A 22,101-nucleotide genomic window follows, 5' to 3' on the forward strand; every position below is an offset into this window, starting at 1 on the left:
AAGCTTGCCCAAGGGTTGGATGGGGTGTGTCCTTAGGGACGCCGGGATTGTCTGTGCTGTGGGTTCCGCGCGGGCCTTGGCCACGGGGGCGCGCTGGAGTCGGTTGGAGTCCGGGCATGGCCCGGAGCCACCTGGCTCCATTGCTGACCCCTCTAATGTTTCTAGGTCTGGTGTCCCCTACTCAGATCAACCCAGACTACCAGTACTTTGGGCAGCAGGGTGAAGGTGACACCTGGGAGCTACTGAGGCTGCAGCGACAAAAGGGTAAACTAGCAGGTGGGCGGGATTGACGATATGGGAAGGTGTCCCCCGACACCCCCCCCCCCAGGCCTCACTTGGCCTGGGCCCTACAAACAGACCCTCTGTGGCTGACTTCAAATCTCTGCTCAGCTCAGCACAGGCTGTGTCCCAGAGGACCGGGCACTTTTCTCTGAGCGCGTTGGTTTCTCATCTGTGAGTTGTTTTTTTTTTTTATTCCGTTCCGTTTCATTTTACTGAAAATTTACTGCCGTGCTCCAACCGCACTACCTTTTGTTCTCAACGTCTTGCCCTGCGGGCTTCCTTGGTCATCTGATAGCCTGCCTTATAAACAGAGTGCTAGAAGGGTGGAGACGGAGACAGAAACCTGCCAGTCAACTTGGGAAGGTGCGGTGGAGATGGTAGTAACCAATATAGCCGGAAATTCGAGCAGAGTTAAAATCGCAAGGATTGGGAGACAGTGTCCCAGGAAAAGGGAACAGCAAGTGCAAAGCCCAGAAGGCCTAAGGGAAGAATGGGGAAGGGTGTGTGTGTGTGTGTGTGTGTGTGTGTGTGTGTGTGTGTGTGTGTGTGTGTGTGTGTGTGATTTGGTAAAGATCTGCTGAGGAAGGGTGTGAGGCACAACAAGCCTTTGCAAGTTCATGCTACATGAGGAAGTATTAATGAAGAATTCTGATGAAGGGTTGGAGTTGCACTCGGCACTCAGCTGGTTGAGCACTGACCCAGCATGCACGAAGCACTGATCCTTCCCCCGCGCTGCAAAATCCTCTGTAGCAAGCAGTACACACCTGCAATCCTAGCATTTAGGAGGAGTGGGGACCTGAGTCTTTAGCTACCCAAGGAGTTGGAGGCCAGCTTGGGGTACAAGAGACTTGGTTTTGTTTTGTTTTGTTTTGTTTGTTTCTGTTTTTGTCTTTTTAAAGGAAGGAAAGGAAAGGGTTTTTTTTTTTTGTTTTGTTTTGTTTTTTGTTTTTTTGTTTTTTTTTTTTTTGAGCTGGGGACCCAACCCAGGGCTTTGCGCTTCCTAGGTAAGCGCTCTACCACTGAGCTAAATCCCCAGCCCCAGGAAAGGGTTTTGAAAAGCTGTAGGTCAGTGGTTCTTTAGCACTACCAAAGAAAAAGAAAGAAAGCAAACCGTAGCTTCTCCTGAGCTTAAAAATTACTTTTTGCTACAAGTTAGCTGGGCATCAGGAGATAAGCGCACTCATTATGTTAATTATATGATTCAACTTAACACCCGTCAGCCCTGTAAGTCAGGTGGCACTGTGCCTGCTGGGTAGGCCCATGATTAAGTACCTGAAGACAAGAGTCAACTTTGGATGTCAGGTATGAAGGACAGGGAGTTCATGCTCCCAACTGAGCTGGCTGGCAGGGATTAGAGGTGTCAGTCAGTTTGCAGCGGTGGGCGGCTCACTTGTGTCGGTTTGAAAGGGTGGTTTGCACTTCTTAAATCGCTGCACAGAGGCAGCAAAGTCTTTAAAATACCGGTTGTGATTATTAGGTTCCCTATCTTTGTCACTTCCTGGATAAGTCTTTGTATAGGGATTCATCCCCCAATTGGGTTTTCATGTCCACCCTTCGTCTCCAGTAGTGGAAGACTCAGTCCTAGGCCCGTGGGGAAAGTGGCGTTGTTTCTGCAGTCTGGGCAAACAGGAACGCAGCCGTCAGGTGTTGGGCCCAGCACCAGTCCCTGTGTTCATGGACCGAGAGGACCTGGTACAGTTGAGGCCGTGCCGGCAGCAGGACTGCTCAGCTTGCAACCCGATGGACTGCAACTGGAGGCCCTGAGCAGAGGTGAGCAATCAAGGAGGCACAGAAAAGCCAGTCAGGACTGGCTGGCAGTTCCAGGAGTAGGTAGGGACATAAGTGTGGTGTCCCTTCCCTTGGGAGGCAGAGACAGGCAGATCTCTGGGTTTGTGGGCAGCCTGGTCTACAGAGTGAGTTCCCGGACAGCCAGGGCTACACAGAAAAACCCTGTCTCCCAAACCAAAACCAAAACCAAAACCAACCAACCAACCAAAAAAAAAAAAAAAAAAAAAAGGAAGAAGAGCTGCTGAGGTGGTATAGTTGAGCTAAATACTGGGGAAGCCGGAAGCTTCGGGAGCAGGCACCTGACTTCAGACACAGCAGATGCAGGAGTTTTTCTGATAGCCAGGGGAGAAAGCAGGGAGGGCTGGTGGCCTGTGACTCAGGCACTCCTGAGGCAGAGGCAAGAGAATCAAGAGTTCAAGATCAACCCAGGCTATCTAGCAAAGTCAAGGTAGTTTAATGCTACAGGAGACCATGTCTTCAAAACAAACAAACAAACAAACAAGCCCCCCCCCAAAAAAACCCAAAAACCAAAAAACAAAGGAAAGGGTTGAAGCTAGCAGCACAGAAGGTACACAGTAGAGGAGTGAGAGGAGTGAGACTCAGAAAACAAACAGTGACTTTGATAGCAGATCCCACACAAATGGACACAATGTGTCCCATTGACCAAGAAGACAACAGAGTGTGATGGGAGTGGCTGAGGAGATGGGAGCTTCCCTAAGATAAGGGATGGCAGGAGAAGAGTGGAGGGATGGTGGAAGGGAGGGGAGAAGCCTACATGATGGGTACAGACCCCAAACAGGAAGCTGCTGTGGCCTGGCATCTCCAACAGTGGAGGCAGCAGTGCCCTTGACAGCCCTTAACGGAGGGGTTTTGGGAACTGTGAGTCAGAGGCCTCAGCCTTGTGAAATCTGGGTCACTGGCACCGTACTAGGAGCGGAGGAGGTATGCAGTGTGGTGGCACTGGGGAGGGAAGGTGGATGTCTCTGAGTTCAAGGCCAATTTGTATAGCGAGTTCTGGGTCAGCTAGAGAGACACAGTGAGACTCTTGGGGGGGGGGAAGTGGAGGGACAGAGACAGATGGCCGGTACAAAGGTGAATGACAGGTAGTAAGAGACCAGGAACCGGTGAGACCGGTGCTCCGCCTGTACAATGATATTTGATCTTGCAAACCTCCAAAAATTTCAGCTGAGTGTGGGCTGGGAATTCCAGCATCAGGGAGGTGGAGGCAGGAGAATTATGAATAGAAGGTCATCCTAGGCTACATAGTGACTTCAAGGGAGGCCAGTCTGAACTTTATTGGAAGTTTTGAAAGAAATCAAACAATCTACATCTTAATTTCCTCTTTATTTCTCTTTATACCAGTCACTGAGGGCCAGGCTCCAGCAGCAACGGGGCGGAGCTTACAAAGTGACCCTGCCCACCCTCGATTACAAACCACACCCTTAGTGATAGTCCTGGAAGACTACAATTCCCAGGAGAGAGCACGACAGCGGCGACAGCAGCGCGTGCGTAAGCGTCCACGCCAGAGAGCGCGTAGGGGGCGAGTCCTGCGAGCCGATTGGTCAGCATCAAGAGCCGCTGCTGTATTCGCGGAAAACGCGCGCTGGCATCTGCGCCTGCAGTACTGTTTTCTACGGTTGTTGGCTGTTGCAGAGGCGGCATGGATCTCAGCGAACTGGAGAGGGACAATACAGGCCGTTGTCGCCTGAGTTCTCCTGTACCTGCCGTGTGCCTCAAGGAGCCGTGCGTCCTGGGCGTGGATGAAGCGGGCCGGGGTCCTGTGCTTGGTGCGTCCCCAGGGTCGGGGGATGGGAGGCGTGTGGATGAAAGGGGTGCAGTTTTCAGGGGAACGGGAGTGGGGAATCATGCACGGCCTTGGGATCCGGAAGCGATAGTGGGATGGCCTTGGGCCCTGGTGATGATAGAACTCACTAGTGGGGACCCTGCTCTGAGAAATCTGACTTCCCTCCTCCCAAGGTCCCATGGTCTACGCCATCTGTTACTGCCCCCTGTCCCGCCTGGCAGATCTGGAGGCCCTGAAAGTAGCAGGTAAGCCTGCGCTAAATGCCTGCACACTGGGTTCCTGGGTATGTGCAGAAGGCCAGGTGAGTTACAGAAAGGAAAGCAAGAAGGGAAAAAAACCACCTGCTCCCCTTTTCTTCAATTTTCTTCTCAGACTCAAAGACCTTGACAGAGAATGAGCGGGAGAGGCTCTTTGCGAAAATGGAAGAGGACGGAGACTTTGTGGGTTGGGCTTTGGACATCCTGTCTCCAAACCTGATCTCTACCAGCATGCTTGGGCGGTGAGGGGCCCCTTTATGAGTGGGGGAAGAGCCACCAGCACGGGCTGGCTGCGTCCTGCAGCAGTTGCAATGGTGTGGACTAAGCTGTGTCCCTTACCACAGGGTCAAATACAACCTCAACTCTATGTCTCACGACACAGCCGCGGGGCTGATACAGCATGCGATGGATCAGAATGTGAAAGTCACCCAGGTGAGCTGCTGGGTTACAGCCCTTTGGTCACCTTGTGGTAAAAGGGGCTTTAAAAGGTTGACGCTATGGGGTTGGGGATTTAGCTCAGTGGTAGAGCGCTGGCCCTGGGTTCGGTCCCCAGTTCCGAAAAAAAGAAAAGAAAAAAAAAAAAGGTTGATGCTAGGGAAGTTTTAAGTTGGTAGATTGTTTGCCTAGCATGCTGGCTTCCGTCCCAGCATTGCATAAAGCCAGAGTAGCAGCACTTAGGAAATAGAGACAGGAGCCCTAAAACATAAAGAGAGAGTTGAATGTCAGCCCAGACTACCTTCAACCTGAACCCTGTTTAAAAAAAGAAAATCACCCGAGGCTAGGCATAGTGGAGGAGGGAGATGGTGACTTCCGGGCTTATGTGGTCACCCTCCATGGCTCAGTTGGTAAGTGCCCATTGCAGAAGCATGACCATGTGACCGTGAAGGCACGGTGGCACACTTCTGATCCTAGCACCCAGCAGGTAGAGGCAGGCAGATGTCTGAGTTCCAGGATATCCCTCCATACCTACAGCGAGACCCTGTCTGAAACAAGTGCGAGGACCTGAGACTGGATCCACGGCATTCAAATGTAAAGCTGGGCATAGGAACGCAAACCTGTCACCCAGTGCTGGGGATGAGGGGACAGGGAGATCTGGAGTCTTGATGGCTAACCAATCTAACCAAAGTGTTGGGGCCTAGGTTTAGTGAGAGACCTTGTCTTATTTTAAAAAGGGGGGAGGGGAGCTAGAGAGATGAGCTTTGGTTTGTTTTTTTAAAAGGTAACTGTCTTCAGACACCAGCAGATGACATCAGATCCAATTACAAATGGTTGTGAGCCACCATGTGGTTGCTGGGATTTGAACTCAGGACCTCTGGAAGAGCAGCCAGTGCTCTTAACCACTGAGCCATCTCTCCAGCCTGCAGTTTTTATTTTGATTGTCTACTTTTATTTCTGCCCCGAATGTCTACCCCAATCTCCCTGTCCTAGTCTCCAGTGGTCCAGAGTGATTCCACAGGTCCCCTTCATACTGGCTTCTGTCCTGTATGAGGGCGCAGCCCCCAACAGGGAGTCTGTGCTGTGTCCTTTTCTCGATGGTCCCACCTGTTAACCCCCCACTTTGTTCTACTCTGCACAGAACAGAAAGTCCCTGTGAAATGTATGTAATTTATTTAAAGTTAATGAGCTTAAAAAACAGTGTATGTATATGACTGTCAGGCCTGTGTCCATGTATGCATCACATCTGTGCCTGGTGCCAGTGGTGGTCAGAAGGCACGAGATCTCCTGGTGTTGGGGTTGTAAATGATTGTGAAGCCCCATGTGGGTGCTGACATTGAGCCATCTCCCCAGCCCCTTGATTTTGTTTTTGAGGGCTGTTACATAACTCAGCCTATCCTCCAATTCCATATCCCTTGAATTCTTGATCTGTGACTCCGTCTTCCAAGTGCTAGGAGAACAGGCCTGTGCCACCAAAGCTAGGAGTGTGGTCCTGGAGATGGGACCCGGGCTGTGGGCGGGCGAGGCAAACACGACCTACAGAGCTAGATTTAAGGGTTCTAGTGTAGGGTGTTTGCTGCCCTGTCCTCAGCCCCCAGCATAACAGTGAGCATTCAGTGTTCAAAGGCTGTCGCACGATTTGACAAAGCCTATCTTGTTTCTCAATCCGTGCGTCACTTGTGTCCTCTTGAGGATTGTATATTAGATTTCCTGCATATCCGATATTTACATTCCGATTCATAATAGTACCAGTTATAAAGCAGCAATGACATAATTTTATGGTTGGGATCACCACAGCATGAAGAACTGTATTAAAGGGTCGAAGCGTTAGGAAGGCCAAGAAGCGCTGTTTTGGGCAGTGCTGTGGATGGAACATGGAGAACATTTGCATATTAAGAGGTGCTCTCCCATCGAGCTCTATTTAACCCTGTTAGGATAAGTTGCTCGGTTTTAATTGCGGGACTCGAGAGATGCCTTAAGAGTTAAGAGCACTGGGATTGGGGATTTAGCTCAGTGGTAGAGCGCTTGCCTAGGAAGCGCAAGGCCCTTAGTTCAGTCCCCAGCTCTGAGAAAAAAAAAAAGGAGTTAAGAGCACTTGTTGCTCTTTTTTTTTTTTTTTTTTTTTTTTTTTTTTGTTCTTTTTTTCGGAGCTGGGGACCGAACCCAGGGCCTTGCGCTTCCTAGGCAAGCGCTCTACGACTGAGCTAAATCCCCAACCCCTCACTTGTTGCTCTTATAGAAAATATGCATTCAATTCTTAGCACCTACATGGCACCTCAAAATGTAACTCCAAACTCCAGGTCCAATGGATCTGACACCCTCTTCTGGCCTCTGCAGGCACACAAGTGGTACACAGACATGTATATAGACAAAACACCCATATACACATTTTTTTTTAAAAAAAGTGTATATGCCACGTATGAAGGAACCTCGAGGCTGTCTGAGTTGAGGGCCAGCCAGGGCTACAGAGAGACCCGGTCTCAAAAACAAATGCCCCAAGACATCTCTTTTGTTTATGGTCTGGCCTAAGTGCTAACAAACACATGCATGGTGCACGTGGGAAGCTGGTAACTCTGCAGGATCAGTCTTCCTCTTGTAACCCGTAGGGGCTGAGGATTTCAGATCCCAAAGCACCTGTCCCTCCTAAGCTATCTTCCCTGGCTGCAAACATTTTAGAGTAAATAAAAATAATCCAGGGCGCTGGAGAGATGGCTCGGTAGTTAAATAGCACTGTTTACTCTTCACAGGATCCAGGTTCAAATTCCAGTACCTGAATGGGAGGTTACAACTGTCTGTAGCTCCACTTCATACCACCAGGCAGACACACGTGCAGGCAGATAGCAACATTGGTCTGGTATCTTAGGGGCAGGATTTGTGTGGCATGTGTGAGGGCCTGGGGGTCCTCGGTATGGTAGGAGACTGGATGTTTTACGGTAGTTCGCCTGCCATTGAATGACTGCATTTCTTTCCCCATGTTCCTGTCCCTGTGGCAGGTGTTTGTGGACACTGTAGGAATGCCAGAGACATACCAGGCTCGACTACAGCAGCGGTTTCCAGGGATCGAGGTGACAGTCAAGGCCAAAGCTGACTCCCTGTTCCCTGTGGTCAGTGCTGCCAGCATCATTGCCAAGGTTAGCATCCTGTTGTCCAGGGCCCACTCCCAGCATCTCCCTTGTGTAGGGACAAGGGAGAGTCCCGTGAGGACGGAGGCGCTAAGCTACTGTCTTGCCTGCAGGTGGCCCGAGACCAGGCTGTGAAGAACTGGCAGTTTGTGGAGAGTTTACAGGGTCTGGACTCAGATTATGGCTCAGGCTATCCCAATGGTGAGCTGAGGCCCTCTTGGGAATGAATTATCCTCCCTTTTCTCCTTTACCCCCTGTGTCTTTCCCCCTTTATCCCCTGTAACATAAACTTGCCTTTAAGTTTCTGTAAAGCCCATGACTTTCTTTAATCCCAGGACTTGTGGGGCAGAGGCAGGTGGGGATCTCTGTGAGTTCAAGGCCAGCCTGGTCTACAAAGGGAGTACAGGACAGCCAGGGCTATTACACAGAGAAAGCCTGTCTTGAAACTAATCCTCCCAACCACCCACCAAATTCCATGGAGCCCAGGCTGGCCTCTGGCTTTATTGTTCTCTTTAATTTTTTTTTTTTTTTCTTTTTCCCAAGACCGGGTTTTTCTTTGCAGCCCTCACTGTCCTGATCTCACTCAGTAGAGCAGGCTGGCGTTGAACTCGGAGATCCGCCTGCGTCTACACTGCCAGTGCTGAGATTAATGGCGTGCGCCGCCACCACCACCCAGCCTTTTCTTTAATGTTTAAAAAACCTTTTAGCTGGAGAGATGGCTCAGCGGTTAAGAGCACTGACTGCTCTTCCAGAGGTCCTGAGTTCAATTCCCAGCAACCACATGGTGGCTCACAACCATCTGTAATGAGATCCGATGCCCTCTTCTGCTGTGTCTGAAGACAGCGACAGTATACTCCCATACATTAAATAAATATTTAAAAAAAAGAAACTTTGGGGTTGGGGATTTAGCTCAGTGGTAGAGCGCTTGCCTAGGAAGCGCAAGGCCCTGGGTTCGGTCCCCAGCTCCGAAAAAAAGAACCAAAAAAAAAAAAAAACTTTTATAATACTCAGGAGGCAGAGGCAGGAGGATCTCTGTGAATTTGAGGCCATCCTGGTTTACATAGTGTTCTCCACAATAGCTAGGGCTACATAGAAAGACCGTCTCGAAAAACAAAACAAAATTGTATTTTATGGATATAGGTATTTTGCCAGCATGTATGCCTGGGCACCATGTGCACATTTGGTACCTGCAGAGAACATGGCGCATACACGTAAAATTCAAAAAGCATTTTCTCTTCTTTTTAAGATTTATTTATTGTGTATACAGCGTTCTTCCTGCATGTGTGCCTGCACTCCAGAAGAGGGCATCAGATCCCATCACAGATGGTTGTGAGCCACCATGTGGTTGCTGGGAATTGAACTCGGGACCTCTGATAGAGCAGCAAGCACTGGTGGGTCACAGAGTAGGGGATGGTGGGGAGCCACACTTAGCCCGGGCAATTTGACACTTAAACAATGGCAGGTGCCTTGGTACTCAAGAAGTCAAAAACACAGAACTTTAATCCCAGCTCCAGAGGCAGAGGCAGGTGGATGGCTAGCCTGGTCTACATAGTGAAACTCCATCTCAACAAGAAAAAAGGCAAAGCAGCTAAGGATGAACATGGCATATGCCTGTCACCTGCCACGCTGATGCTGTCACCATTACCTCTGTCTCCCTAGATCCCAAGACCAAAGCCTGGCTGAGGAAACATGTGGACCCTGTGTTTGGCTTCCCCCAGTTTGTACGGTTCAGTTGGAGCACAGCCCAGGCCATCCTGGAAAAGGAGGCAGAAAGTGTCACCTGGTTCGTGTCCTTAGAGTGCTGAGGGAACAGACCAGGGGAAGGGAGGCCATGCATTCACTCAGCCCAATGGGAAGTGGCCAGTGTCATTCCTCTCCCCCACAGGGAAGACTCAGCAGCTGAGGAGGATCCTGAGGGACCCGGAAGAATCACCTCCTACTTCAGCCAGGGCCCGCAGGCCTGCCGCCCTCAGGTCTCCCACAAATACTTCCAGGAGCGAGGCCTGGAGACAGCCACCAGCCTCTAGGAGCCAATGTGTGTACCTCCCCTTCTAACTCACAATAAAAGCTGTTCAAGAAGCGGACGGAGTGCTTTGTGGCTAAGCTCTGACAGCGGTGCCTGTGGCTAGCAGCTGACTCATCAAACAAAACAGGAATTTCTAGATTGGTGAAGTTTGCTGTTTTTTTTTTTTTTTTAAAGAATTATTTTATGTGAGTGAGCACACTAGCTGTCCTCACATACATCAGAAGAGGGCATCGGATCCCATTACAGATGGTTGTGAGCTACCTCGTGGTATCACTGTAGCACTATGCTGGAGCTCACTCTGCAGACCAGGTTGGTCTTGAGCTCATAGTGACTCTCCTGCCTCTGCCTCCCAAGTGCTGAGATTCGAGGCATGCACTTGGTACCCACATTTGCTTTTTAATTTTAGAATCATTTCTGTGTTTGTGTGTATGTCTTTGTATGTCTTTGAAGGCCGTAGGCTTCAGATTCTCCTGGAGCTGAACTTAGAGACAATTATGGCCTACTCGGTGCTAGAATCTGAACTCACTTTATGCTCTTAACCACTGAGCCATCTCTCCAGCACCACTATATGCTCTTAACCATTGGATTTCTCCGGCCCACATATTTTTCTTCTGTGCTTCCTCTTTGTTTTGTTTTGTTTTGTTTTGTTTTGTTTTGTTTTGTTTTGTTTTGTTTTGAGACAAGTTTCTAAGAAGTCTTGGCTGTCTTGGAATTTGCCACATAGACCAGATGGGCCTTGAACACACAGCTATCCCTCTGCCTCTACAGAGTTGGAATTAAGGAATTGTTAGGTCTGTGCACCACATCCCTGCAGTACTTAAAGACGCCAGAAGAGGGCACCAGATCCCCTGCGATTGGCGTTGGAGGTGGTGGTAAGCCACCTTGTGAGCTTGGGAATCCCGTCCTCTGCGAGAACATTCTTTATTGCTGTCAACCATGAAGCCATCTTTCCAGCCCTTTTCCTATTCTTTTTTTTTTTTTTTAAAGATTTATTTATTTATTATATATAAGTACACTGTAGCTGTCTTCAGATGTACCAGAAGAGGGCATCAGATCTCTTTACAGATGGTTGTGAGCCACCATGTGGTTGCTGGGAATTGAACTCATGACCTCTGGAAGAGCAGTCGGGTGCTCTTAACCGCTGAGCCATCTCTCCAGCCCCCACCTTTTCCTATTCTTGCTCTGTGTGTGTGTGTGTGTGCGCGCGCGCGCGCGCGTGTGCGTGTGTGCGTGCATTCTGTTGTGGTGTTGCACACCTTTAATTCCAGCATTTGGGAGACAGGTAGGTGGATCTCTATGAGTTAGAGGCCATCCTGGTCTAAATAGTTACAGGTCAGTCATGGCTATACAATGAGGCCCTAATTTCTTTTTTTTTTTTTTTTTTTTTTTTTCCTTTTCTTTTTCTCGGAGCTGGGGACCGAACCCAGGGCCTTGCGCTTGCTAGGCAAGCGCTCTACCACTGAGCTAAATCCCCAACCAAGGCCCTAATTCCAATAATCAAAGCCAAAACCTAGTTTATCTATTTATTTATTTGGGGGAGAGGGGACACAAGTGCCAGGGCAAGCCTGGAGGTCAGGGGACAACTTGTAGTTGTTCCTTTTGCTACCATGTAAGTTCTGGGGACAGAATGTTGGTCATCAGAGTCGACCTGTGTACTGTGCTCTGGTCTCTGTTCTTCCCTTTCCCTCTCTAAAACTATCGTTTTTGGCAGGTTCTCCCCCAAGTATTTCCCCCAAGCAGCAGCCATGTATAGCCTGGTTTAGTCTGGCAACTTTATTTGGGGAAAGCAAGGTAAGTCAGGGTTGGATGTTTCTAGGATAACGGTGGGAGGGCTTGTCTAGGCAACCCCAGGACCCGGTTTAGGAAGGAAGGAGAGAGGAAGAGAGGGAGATGGCTCTGGGTGGCTCCTGGCCTAGGGGAGGGACATTTATAGTGAAAGCCAAACGTCTACTCCGGGCTGTCGCCGCTGCCGCTGCCGCTGCCACTGCCTGCAACATTTGAGATCCAGGCTCGAGGGCGGCGGCGGGCTCCTGGAGAGGAGATGGAGATGTTGAAGCAATGACTGGAGCCAGGAGCTGCCACCCTCAGGGCATGACCCAAAGCGGAGTGACACAGATCTGTGGCGTTGGCAAAAGTCTAGGAGAAAGGGTTGAGAGTTCAAGAGGGTAGAAGCTGAATGGCTGGGGTGGGTCTTCTGGACCGGGGCGTGGCTTGGGTGATGAGAGACTATGGGCATGGCCGGTCAGTCTGGCAGGACCAGAGCCACGGGAGGGGCTCGGAACCGAGAGCAAAGTGTTGGTAGGAGAGTCTAGAATCAGGGCTTTCTACCCACACATCCCACACTGAGGCCGAGGATGTGGAAGAGTGCAGTGTGAGCATAGGGGTTATTTACATCAAGATGGTGCTAGAAGGGGTTGGGGATTTGGCTCAGTGGTAGAGCACTTGCCTAGCAAGCGCAAGGCCCTGGGTTCGGTCCCCAGCTCCGAAAAAAAAGAAAAAAAAAAAAAAAAAGAGTTCAAGATCAGCCGGTGTACGTACTAAGTTTCAGGCTAGCAAGAGCTTTGTAAAGAGTCCTTATCTAAAAAAGTAACTGATTAATTAAAATTAAAGGATCGGAAGAACCCAAATGGTGTTGCATGTCAGTGACCCAGACTACAGGACAAAGCTCATTCCTTCCTCTCACCCTCTGTTCCTTACTCACCTGACCATAGGTACGGCAGCTAGGCTCACAGCCTCTCTTTCCAGAGGACTGCAGCCAAGTTGGGCCACAAATAAAATCTGCTTGGCAGGTGGTGAACCTGGATATGTGAGAAGGGAAGGCAGGTTTAAGGCTTTGGAGCCAGTGGGCTTCTAAAGACACATGACCCTCCCTCAGACCAAGGCCTCTTTTCAGGCCCCAGTCCCTCAGACACCCAGCATTTGCAGAGTTCCCTCCCTGGATTTATTGTGCTGTTTGTTTTTGTGAGACAGGGTCTGAAGCTAGTCTGGGATTACCTTGAGCTGATTCTGTTTCCCAAGTGTTATGGGCTATCAACACCACCACAATATGTCTTCCCCCATTAAAAATGTTATTTACTGGGGCTGGGGATTTAGCTCAGTGGTAGAGCGCTTACCTAGGAAGCGCAAGGCCCTGGGTTCGGTCCCCAGCTCCGAAAAAAAGAAAAAAAAATGTTATTTACTTACTTGTTTGTGTACATATGTATGTGTGTATGTGTGTGTGTGTGCGCACTCGTGCACGTGCGTGTATGTGTATGTGCTTCTCTGATCCCCTGGAGCTAAGGTTACAGGTGGTTATAAACAGTCTGATGTAGGTGGCCAGAATTGAACTCAGGTAGCTGTTAGGTGGTGGAGCACACCCTTAATCCCAGGACTTGGGAGGCAGAGACAGGAGGATTTCTGAGTTTGAGACCAGCCTGGTCTACAGAGTGAGTTCCAGGACAGCCAGGGCTACATAAAGAAACCCTGTCTTGAAGAATAGATAGATAGATAGATAGTTTGTTGGTTGGTTGGTTTGGATTCTCTGTGTAGGCTATCCCAGAACTCACTCTGTAGACCAGGCTGGCCTCAACTCAGAGATACTGAAGGGACTCCAGCAGGCAAACATGACTCTAGCAGGCCTTGCCCTTCCCCTTTCTTCCTAAAACCAAATTACATTCCTAAAGCTAGCCACCATGTCTGTCCTCTTAGTCACTTCCTCCTTCTGAGGCTGACTTCCAAGGTCCAACTGTTAAAATAGTGAAGTCCAACAATTAAAAGTCCCCTTTGGCTCAACTAATTAGCATCCTTAATTAAAATTCCACACCTCCTCCTAACAAGGGGTTTCCTTTTTTTTTTTTTTTTTGGTTCTTTTTTCCGGAGCTAGGGACCGAACCCAGGGCCTTGCGCTTCCTAGGTAAGCGCTCTACCACTGAGCTAAATCCCCAGCCCCCCTTTTTTACCTTTATAAACTGACATTTGTCTACAGGCCACGCCTGTCTCCTCTCCAGAGGCTGTCCTCTGTCCCTCCAAGACAAACATATAGACCCCCCTCCCTAATTCCTCTTAATTTCTCCCTTGACCTGTTTCCTGACTTTTTTTTTAAAGATCTATTTATTTATTATATATAAGTACACTGTAGCTGTCTTCAGACACACCAGAAGAGGGCATCAGATCCCATTACAGATGGCTGTGAGCCACCATGTGGTTGCTGGAATTTGAACTCAGGACCTCTGGAAGAGCAGTCAGTGCTCTTAACCGCTGAGCGGTCTCTCCAGCCCTGTTTCCTGACTTTTGTCTCATTCCCTGACCTTTTCCCCTCAGGGCAAATAAATCTCCTTTGTGCTAAGAACTTGTCCTGCTGTGTCTCCTACCAACTGACTTGAGGTCCTTTCAGCTATCCCTGCCTCTGACTCCAGGAGTGCTGGGATTAAAGGCAAGTGACATTTGTAGCCATCTGGCATGGGCCAATACAGGAGCCAGGGGAATCCGAGGAGGGAATCAGATCCCCTGGACCTGGAGTTACAGGCAACTGTGAGCCTGATGCCAGTGCTGAGACCTGAACTCTGGTCCTCCGAAAAGCAGTAAGCATCCTTAACTGCCGAGCCATTCTCTCTCTCTCTCTCTTTTTTTTTTTTTTTTTTTTTTTTTGGAGCTGGGGACCGAACCCAGGGCCTTGTGCTTGCTAGGCAAGCGCTCTACCACTGAGCTAAATCTCCAACCCCGTCCGAGCCATTCTCTAGTCAGACAACATATTTGTCCCAGCTCCTTGCATTCCTTTTTAGCCTCTCTTTGCGTCAAAAGCCTGAACTTTTTGAAACTTCCTGGTCCGCCAGGGCCACCCCTTCATGCTGCTTAAACGCCGTGTCATTCTCGGGCTTCTCCCCTTTCTACCTTGCAGAGTACATACTAGATTTTTTTCCATAGACCCATTCTGGCTCCGTGGGGGCAAACTAAGGCCCTGGATCCTGCACCACACCTTAGGACATGCCCCTGTTCCCGCCTCTCTTACCAAATCTGGCAGAGCTCCATGCAGAGAGGCTGCATTCGGCGCACTCCGAACAGCAGTGGGTGAAAGCGACCTCGGAGGGCTCGTTGAAGGTGTCCCAGAAAGAATTCACATCTGGACATGGGAGAGACAGGGTTAACACGGCATGGTCCTCAGGGGGAGTTAAGGGTCTAACCTTACCAGTCTGGGGCAAGTAGGGCAAAGAACAGGGGGACAGGCTAGAGGACACAGTACTTACTCTGGGCTTGGTGCCCCGCAGCTGGCTAGAAGGCTCTCTGGGTTTGATGCCTCTGGTCTGTCTATGTCTGCAGTACAGCAAGGTTCTGGCGTTGCTGGTGTCTGTGAACTAGGAACCTGGATCCTTGGGTAAGATGGTGGAACCGAGGACTGGGGGTGCCCTGACAACGGAAATTCTATCAGTGCTTTCTTCCCCAAAGAGAAAAAAACCTTAAAGATAGACTTCTCTTCAGTTGAATGACATGGCAGGGATCTGTAATCCCAGACACTTAGGAGGCTGAGGCAGAGGAATCTTAAATTCAAAACCAGGTTAGGCAACTTAGAGAAATCCTGGCTAAAAATAAAAACAAACCTGTAGTTTGTTTCTGGAATTTTGGTTTCTTTTAAAAACAAATATAAGAATATTTATTGTTTTGATCCCAGCTATGAGGTGTGGAATTGCTCAGACTGTCCACAGCAGCTGACTGTGATTTGCCTCATGCTCTAGCAGAGGCGTGGTTTTGCCAGCTGCAGATAGTTTCTCCAATTGTGTGATGTTTGGAACTCTGGGAACTTTTCAGAGGCTATATAAATTCTCCGCCCATGGTAATGGTGTTGCTGGTGGTGGTGGTGGTGGTGGTGATGGTGTAGTGATGGTGTGGGGGTTGGGGTGGGAGTGGGGTGGTGGTAGTGGTGATGGTATGGTGGTGGTGATGGTATGGTGGTGGTGATGGTATGGTGGGGGTAGGGTGTGGTGGGGGGTGGGGTGGGGGGTGGGGGTGAGGGGGGTGGTGGGGTGGGGTAGGGTGGTGGTGGTGATGGTGTGGTGGTGGGGGTGGGGCTGATGGTTCGGTGGTGGGGGTGGGGGTGTGGTGGGTGGGGGTATGGTGAGAGGTGGTGGTGGGGTGGGGTGGTGTGGTGATGGTGTGGTGGTAGTGGTGGAGGTGGTGGTGGTGGTGGTGGTAGTGGTGGTGGGGGTGGTTTGTTAGTAGCCATGGTCAAAGAAGGAACAAATGGAGAGAAATTAGTTTCAGAGATCTCTCTCCCTCTCTTTCTATCCTTTCTCTCCTATCTAGAGATAGGGGTAAAGCCAGGGGGATAAAGGGTGAGGAAAAGAAGGATTCACAAATTAACAAAAACCAGCTACAAGAAGAAACAAGAAAGAAGTTAAACTCAAAGCTCTCTCTCCCCTCTATCCTTTCTCTTTAATCCAGTGACAGGGGTGAAACCAGGGGAATAAAGAGCAAGAAAAAGAAGAACCCACAAAGTAGCATAACTAGCGCTAGGGGTGGCTTAGTGGTATAACACTTGCCTAGCATGTGAAGGGCCCCAGGTTCAATTCCCATCACTGGAAAATTCTCTTTTCTGTGAAATGCAGCTTCAAGCAGCAACAACTGTGTATCACTCATTTTTTTTGAAGGGGTTGGTCTTTTTTTCTTTTCTTTTCGGAGCTGGGGACAGAACCCAGGGCCTTGTGCTTGCTAGGCAAGCGCTCTACCACTGAGCTAAATCCCCAACCCTGGTCTTTAAAAAAAAAAATTATTTATTATGTATATATAAATCATACAGCTTTCTGCCTGCATGTATGCGCCTGCTGGCCAGAAGAGGGCCCCAGACCTGATTATAGATGGTTGTAAGCCACCATGTGGTTGCTGGGAATTGAACTCAGGACCTCTGGAAGAGCAGACAGTGCTCTTAACCACTGAGCCATCTCTCCAGCCCACTCACAATGACCAGGTTATATTTGTCTGTGTTTCCAAACATCAACAAATGTTTACATGCTTAATTTCCACAACACCTCTATGCTAGGTCTGTTATTTCTCCAGCATTCTTATGTACTTGGGATTGGACCTAGGGCACTACCCATGTTAGGAACATTTCTTCAGCATGATTTATCCTAATTTTTAAATTTATATTTAATCAATGTATTTATTGTGTGTGTGTGCACGACTGCTCATTGCCACTGTGTGTGTGTGTGTGTGTGTGTGTGTGTGTGTGTGTGTGTGTGTGTGTGTAGGTCAGAGGACAAGTTGCAGGAGCTGATTTTCTCCTTTCACAGTTTTCAGTCCAGAGATCTGGCTCAGGGCATTGGTGTTGGTAGCAGTCACTTTTCCCCATGGAGCCACCTCATTGGCTCTATTTATTTATGTAGTGTTTTGACACAGGGTTTCTCTGTGTAGTTTTGGCTGTCCTGGAACTCAGTCTGGCCTCATACCCCCAGATCTGCCTGCCCCTGCCCCTGCCCCTGCCCCTGCCCCTGCCCCTGCCCCTGCCTCTGCCTCTGCCTCTGCCCCTGCCTCTACCCCTGCCTCTGCCCCTGCCCTGCCTCTGCCTCCTAAGAGCTAGGATCAAAGCCACCACCAGTGCCCAGCTCCTACTTATTTTGAGACAGTTTCATGTAGCCCAGCCTGACCTCTGGCTCCCCATATAGCCGAGGTTGACCTTGAAGTCCTAATCCTCCTATATCCACCTTCTATGTGCCAGGATTACAGGTGGGAACCACCATGCCTAACACTCTGCCTAGGTTATCTGATTTGCTTAAGGTCACAGAGCACCAAGATATGGATTTGGGATTTGAACCCAGCTGTCCAACACCCAGACTCTGCGCTGTTAAAACCAGCAGTCATTGCTAGCCCTGTCTGCCCACCCTCTATGACCCCAAGCCCTCTTACAAGGAAGATCTAAGTGGGGTTTCTAGGTGTTAGGGGTGAGAGAATCCTCACCTGCTAGCTGCAGCTGGCCTGTGCTCACGTTGGCTGCCAGCCCAGGGTGTCCCCAGGACCTGGCTTGCAGTGGGTGGCTCCCTCCACAGGTCACCAAGAAGACCCATGCCAGGATTAGTCGCAGGGCCCAGACCATCCCGCTGTGTTGAAAGTGGCCTTCGTGGGCCATGTCTACCTGAGACAAGAGCCAGCTGATGTGGAGGGATGAGGGATGACTTCCTTCTGGAGATTTAAGTTGTCACTGGTAGCTGCCCGCCAGAAATCGTTGCCAGGCAGCACAGAGGACAGGCCATAGATGAGAATGCCAGCCAATGGCCAAGGGCTCTTCAAATGCTAGGGGATTCCCACCCTAGAGCCCCTCCCATTCTTTCATTCCTCAGGTTAAACACCACTCCCAGGCAACCAACCTCTCACCCTGTTTGTCCTCTGCTGCCAACTGCCTTTAGAGTAACAGGACCCCCTCAGCTCTTCCAAGCCCCTCTTCTACCCAGAACTTCCTCTTACTCTTTTCAGCCCCCCCACCCCCACCCTCACCCCGACCTGCTCACTCCTTTCACGGTCACCTTCTCTCGGTTCACAATCTTCACAATCGGCTTAGGAGCTTCCACCCAGGGTTGGACCAAGCAGGACTGTGCAGGGCTGCGGTTCTGCCCCTAGAGTCCTAAAGCTTCTGGGCAGAAGAAGGTAAAAGTATGGGAGACAAGATTCTCGACGTCCTACCCACTGCCACTCACCTGTTAGCAGGCTGGAGTCTAGGGGATGCTGAGACACCTCAGAACCACCGAACCAAGGCCAGCAAGGGGCAGCAACTAAAGGGGGTGTGGTTTGGTTAAGGGGCGGGGACTTACAAAGCCCTACCTCCACAACCCTAAACAGGTGCACTGGAACTGGTGCATTTATATCCACAAGCTTGTCCTATGCTAAACTTCGGATTTAAGGTCTCTATTCTCTCTCTCTCTCTCTCTCTCTCTCTCTCTCTCTCTCTCTCTCTCTCTCTCTCTCTCTCTCTCTCTCTCTCTCGTGTGTGTGTGTGTTGTGGAGAGGATGTCTGTCTCTTGGGTAGGTAGTTTTATGCATATGCTGGTGATGCTTCTGTGCCTTTCTCCAGTTTTTGTAAATCTGTGTCCCTTCACATTCTGTCCATTAATTCAAAAGACATTTATTAAACACATACTCTGTATTGGGTTCCGGGTGATACAGTTGTATACAGGACATAAAAATCTCAGCTTTCACAGAATTAACTCAAGATGGAGAACCAGGTGGGGGGAGGAAAAACAGCCCTGGAGCGGGGGTGGGGTGGGGCTATGCATGAACTTACATGAATCTGTGTATGAACTGACTAGCTGTGTTGGAAGAAATATGTGTCTATGTATTAGGAGAGAACCGTGCATCATTGAGCATCCTTGGGTTTTGGAATTGTGTGTGTTGGAGTGTTTGAGTGTACTTGCACTTGATGAGTGGGTGTTTCCTAAGTATATGTTTGTATGATTATAGGATATGAGGGGTTTTTTTTTTTTGGTTCTTTTTTTTTTTTTCGGAGCTGGGGACCGAACCCAGGGCCTTGTGCTTCCTAGGCAAGTGCTCTACCACTGAGCTAAATCCCCAGCCCCTAGGATATGAATTTTATATGTGTATGTGTTAATGTATATTATGTGTGTCTGTTTGCTGGATAGTCACAAATATATACATATGGTTTTATTTTTTGTTTTTTTTCCACGTGGAGAGGTTTAATGAGAGAAGGAGAGGAGAGGAGAGGAGAGGAGAGGAGAGGAGAGGAGAGGAGAGGAAAGGCCGGCCATGAGCACGTGGAGGGAAGGGGTGGGGGTAGAGAGAAAGGACAGGGAAGAGAGGAAGAGCAGGGAAGAGAAGAGAACAAAGAGCTATACATATGTTGTATGTGATTCTATTTGATGATTGTGTTTGTAGTTTTCTTTTTTATATTTTACTACTTTTAATCATGTATCTATGGTGTGTGTGTGCATGCGTGTTTGTCCGTACCAGTGTGTGGATATGAGTGAATCAGCTGGTGAGGTCAGAGTCCTCTGATCAGATCAGCCAGAACTGGAGTTACAGGCAGTTGTGAGCTGCCTGACATGGGTGCTGGGAACTGATCTTGGGTCCTCTGCAAGTGTGGTATATTCTCTTAGCCACTGAGTCATCTTCCCAAGCCCTTTTGTGAGGTTTTGGAGTACAGGTGAGTCTTTGAGAAGTATGCATAAAGAATGTGTTAATATTTGTACCTGTGCTTGAGGAGCATATATGTAAGTATGTGCAGTGTGTGTGCATGTATTTACTGAATGTGTGTTTGCACGTGTATGTGTGTTGTATGTGTGGAACATTGTTTCTAGTTGTAGTCACATTTCTTTTTAAGATTTATGTGTTTAATGTATGCGAGTGTATGGTTTGCTCTCTTCGGACACACCAGAAGAGGGCATCAGATCCCATTACAGATGGTTGTGAGCCACCATGTGGTTGCTGGGAATTGAACTCAGGACCTCTGGAAGAGCAACCAGTGCTCTTAATGAATTAGAAATCTCTCCAGCCTCAAGGGAGGGATTTTTTGTTTTGTTTTGCTCTTGTTTTTTATGACTTTTATTGATGAACGCCCATATTGCCAAATACTATTCTACACTTGCACACAGCTCATGCTCAGTAAATGTTGAGCAAGGAAATTAATGAATTAATAATGTCTCCCCCTTGGGTAAGATGTCCCTGTGGAACCCAGGTTGTAGGGTAATCCTGCCTCTACCTTTCTGTGGTCAACAGGTATTACAGAGGCTCCAGGAACCAAACCTACAGACTCCAGCTTTTGTCTGGGCTGGGCCAACGTGGTTGTGGGTCACATTTATCCTGTTTGTGGGTTTTCCCTCCTGCAAGACCCTGTGCACACACAAGCGCTCATCTCCTTCAGGGCGTTCATATTTCAGCACCGTGGACAGTAGCACGAAGCCAGCACCAGGGACAGCTTTCTCGACCGGGAACGTGGTAAAAACACAAGCCGTGAACAGAGACAATACAAGCAATAGACTCATTGAGATGGCTACGCTGACCAACAGAAAGAAAGACACAGACAACAATAATACAAGCGAAGGTGCAGGAGTGAGGCTCAATCAAGAACACGCTGACCCAGACCTCGTTGTCGTCTCCGTTGTCCGGCAGAGGTCGCTCTAGTTCTGAGACCCTGCCCTCCAAGACCTTGGGTCAGTTATACAGTTACCCAGGGAAAGAAAGGCCTTCTCGTTCTGTCTAGGGTTCAGATGATGTTCTTTCCAACTCTGAGAGGCATGGTCTGGGTTGGGCTCAGCTGAGTGATTATTGGGGGGTGGAGTAAGAATCGTTTCATCTGCCCCCTCCCCAGCTACCAGCTAATCGCTCTTATAAATATACCTTGACCCGGCCTGGCTCCTTAATCCTGGCTATGAAGCCGAGACTCTGGAGGGGCTGCAAGACTTAAGGGACTCTGTCCCGTGGCAGGCAAAGGAAGGAGGTCTGTGTGTACACACACGTTTTTCTGAGGGGGAAACTCCCATGAGGTCCAGCCTCTTGCTTGAACACGTGACTCTGGAAGAATGCATCTGTGGGGATCTGAGGGTGCCCTGGGGTGGAGACAATTTCTCACAGAGAAGAGAATATACCTTCAAGTGGTCCCGTTGGGGGATAGTTTTTCCAGGGTTCCCAAAGATGTCACCTACTGGATATTTGAAGAAATGCCCCCTCAGGAAGGGAGAAATTGAGATGAAACGTCACCTTTCAGACATTATCTCCATTAGGAGTGATTTTCAGGGCGAGGGGACAGTTCTTCACAGCAGATCACACCCTTGTGAGACTGTGTCTCCTGTATGTATGTGTGTGTGCGGGGGGGGGGGTGGAGATCTAGTCGCACCGGGAATTCATCTGTGAGAATAGCTCCCTTAGGGATCTCTCTTGGGTTGGAGGGTCTGTGAAAGAGACTGTCGCGATAGGGCCTGTCTCCAGCATGCCGCCCTTAGGGACATCTGGAGACTCCACCCACCCAACCCCTTTTACCCGCCCACCCCCCACCCCCGACCCCCAGCGCGGGCAGCGGTGGCCGAAACCCCGCTCTGGCTCCCAGACGCAGTGACGGCGCCGGGCCCGCCCCGCTTCGCTCCGCCCCCCCGGCTCCCCCCTCGCCGGCCGCCGCCGCGGTCCCGGAGGCTTCTCTCTCCCTCCCTCCTCCCTCCTCCTGCCGCCGCCGCCTCCCTCCTCCCTCCCCCGGACCGAAATCGCCGCCGCCATGGACGATTCTGGCCTGATCCGCCGCCGGAGGCTGCAGGTACGCCGCAGCCCGGGCTCCAAGGAGGGGATGGGGTCGGTGCCCTGGGGCGGGGCCGAGCAGAACGCAGGAGAACTTGCGCCAGGGTCGCCAGTGGCGCCCCTTCGTACTGCCAGAGGATGCTCTCGACCGAAGAGTGCGGTGTCCGCGAGTCCTGGCAGCGCGGACCC

General features: G+C 49.9%; 2 protein-coding genes across 5 annotated transcripts; one reads left to right on the forward strand and one right to left on the reverse strand.

The window, feature by feature from the left end:
- Positions 1 to 68: 68 nt before the first annotated feature.
- On the forward strand, positions 69 to 9,767 carry Rnaseh2a (ribonuclease H2, subunit A). 2 transcript variants are annotated; one of them, NM_001013234.1, is made up of 10 exons: positions 69 to 264; positions 1,847 to 2,052; positions 3,433 to 3,857; positions 4,048 to 4,119; positions 4,247 to 4,373; positions 4,476 to 4,563; positions 7,560 to 7,697; positions 7,802 to 7,889; positions 9,348 to 9,471; positions 9,574 to 9,767. In NM_001013234.1, exons 3-10 carry the CDS (start codon positions 3,731 to 3,733, stop codon positions 9,713 to 9,715), a joined length of 906 nt encoding a protein of 301 aa, NP_001013252.1. In that variant the 5' UTR covers positions 69 to 264; positions 1,847 to 2,052; positions 3,433 to 3,730; the 3' UTR covers positions 9,716 to 9,767. The 2 variants fall into 2 exon arrangements, with proteins under 2 accessions (NP_001013252.1, XP_038953836.1); XM_039097908.2 differs by lacking the exons at positions 69 to 264; positions 1,847 to 2,052 and having other exon boundaries at positions 3,788 to 3,857; positions 4,247 to 4,314.
- A 1,459-nt stretch (positions 9,768 to 11,226) lies between these two features.
- Positions 11,227 to 21,654, reverse strand: Rtbdn (retbindin). 3 transcript variants are annotated; one of them, XM_008772389.4, is made up of 6 exons: positions 18,201 to 21,654; positions 17,638 to 17,808; positions 14,937 to 15,096; positions 14,702 to 14,812; positions 12,416 to 12,512; positions 11,468 to 11,850 (listed from the first exon to the last, which is right to left on the reverse strand). In XM_008772389.4, the coding sequence occupies exons 2-6, from the start codon at positions 17,804 to 17,806 to the stop codon at positions 11,662 to 11,664; spliced, it is 726 nt and encodes a 241-aa protein (XP_008770611.1). In that variant the 5' UTR covers positions 17,807 to 17,808; positions 18,201 to 21,654; the 3' UTR covers positions 11,468 to 11,661. The 3 variants fall into 3 exon arrangements, with proteins under 3 accessions (NP_001100635.1, XP_008770611.1, XP_038953610.1); NM_001107165.1 differs by lacking the exon at positions 18,201 to 21,654 and having other exon boundaries at positions 11,227 to 11,850; positions 17,638 to 18,158; XM_039097682.2 differs by lacking the exon at positions 18,201 to 21,654 and having other exon boundaries at positions 11,468 to 11,744; positions 17,638 to 18,159.
- Between the last annotated feature and the right edge of the window lie 447 nt (positions 21,655 to 22,101).

This window comes from Rattus norvegicus, chromosome 19 (genome assembly GCF_036323735.1).
Source record: "Rattus norvegicus strain BN/NHsdMcwi chromosome 19, GRCr8, whole genome shotgun sequence".
NCBI lineage: Eukaryota > Metazoa > Chordata > Mammalia > Rodentia > Muridae > Rattus > Rattus norvegicus.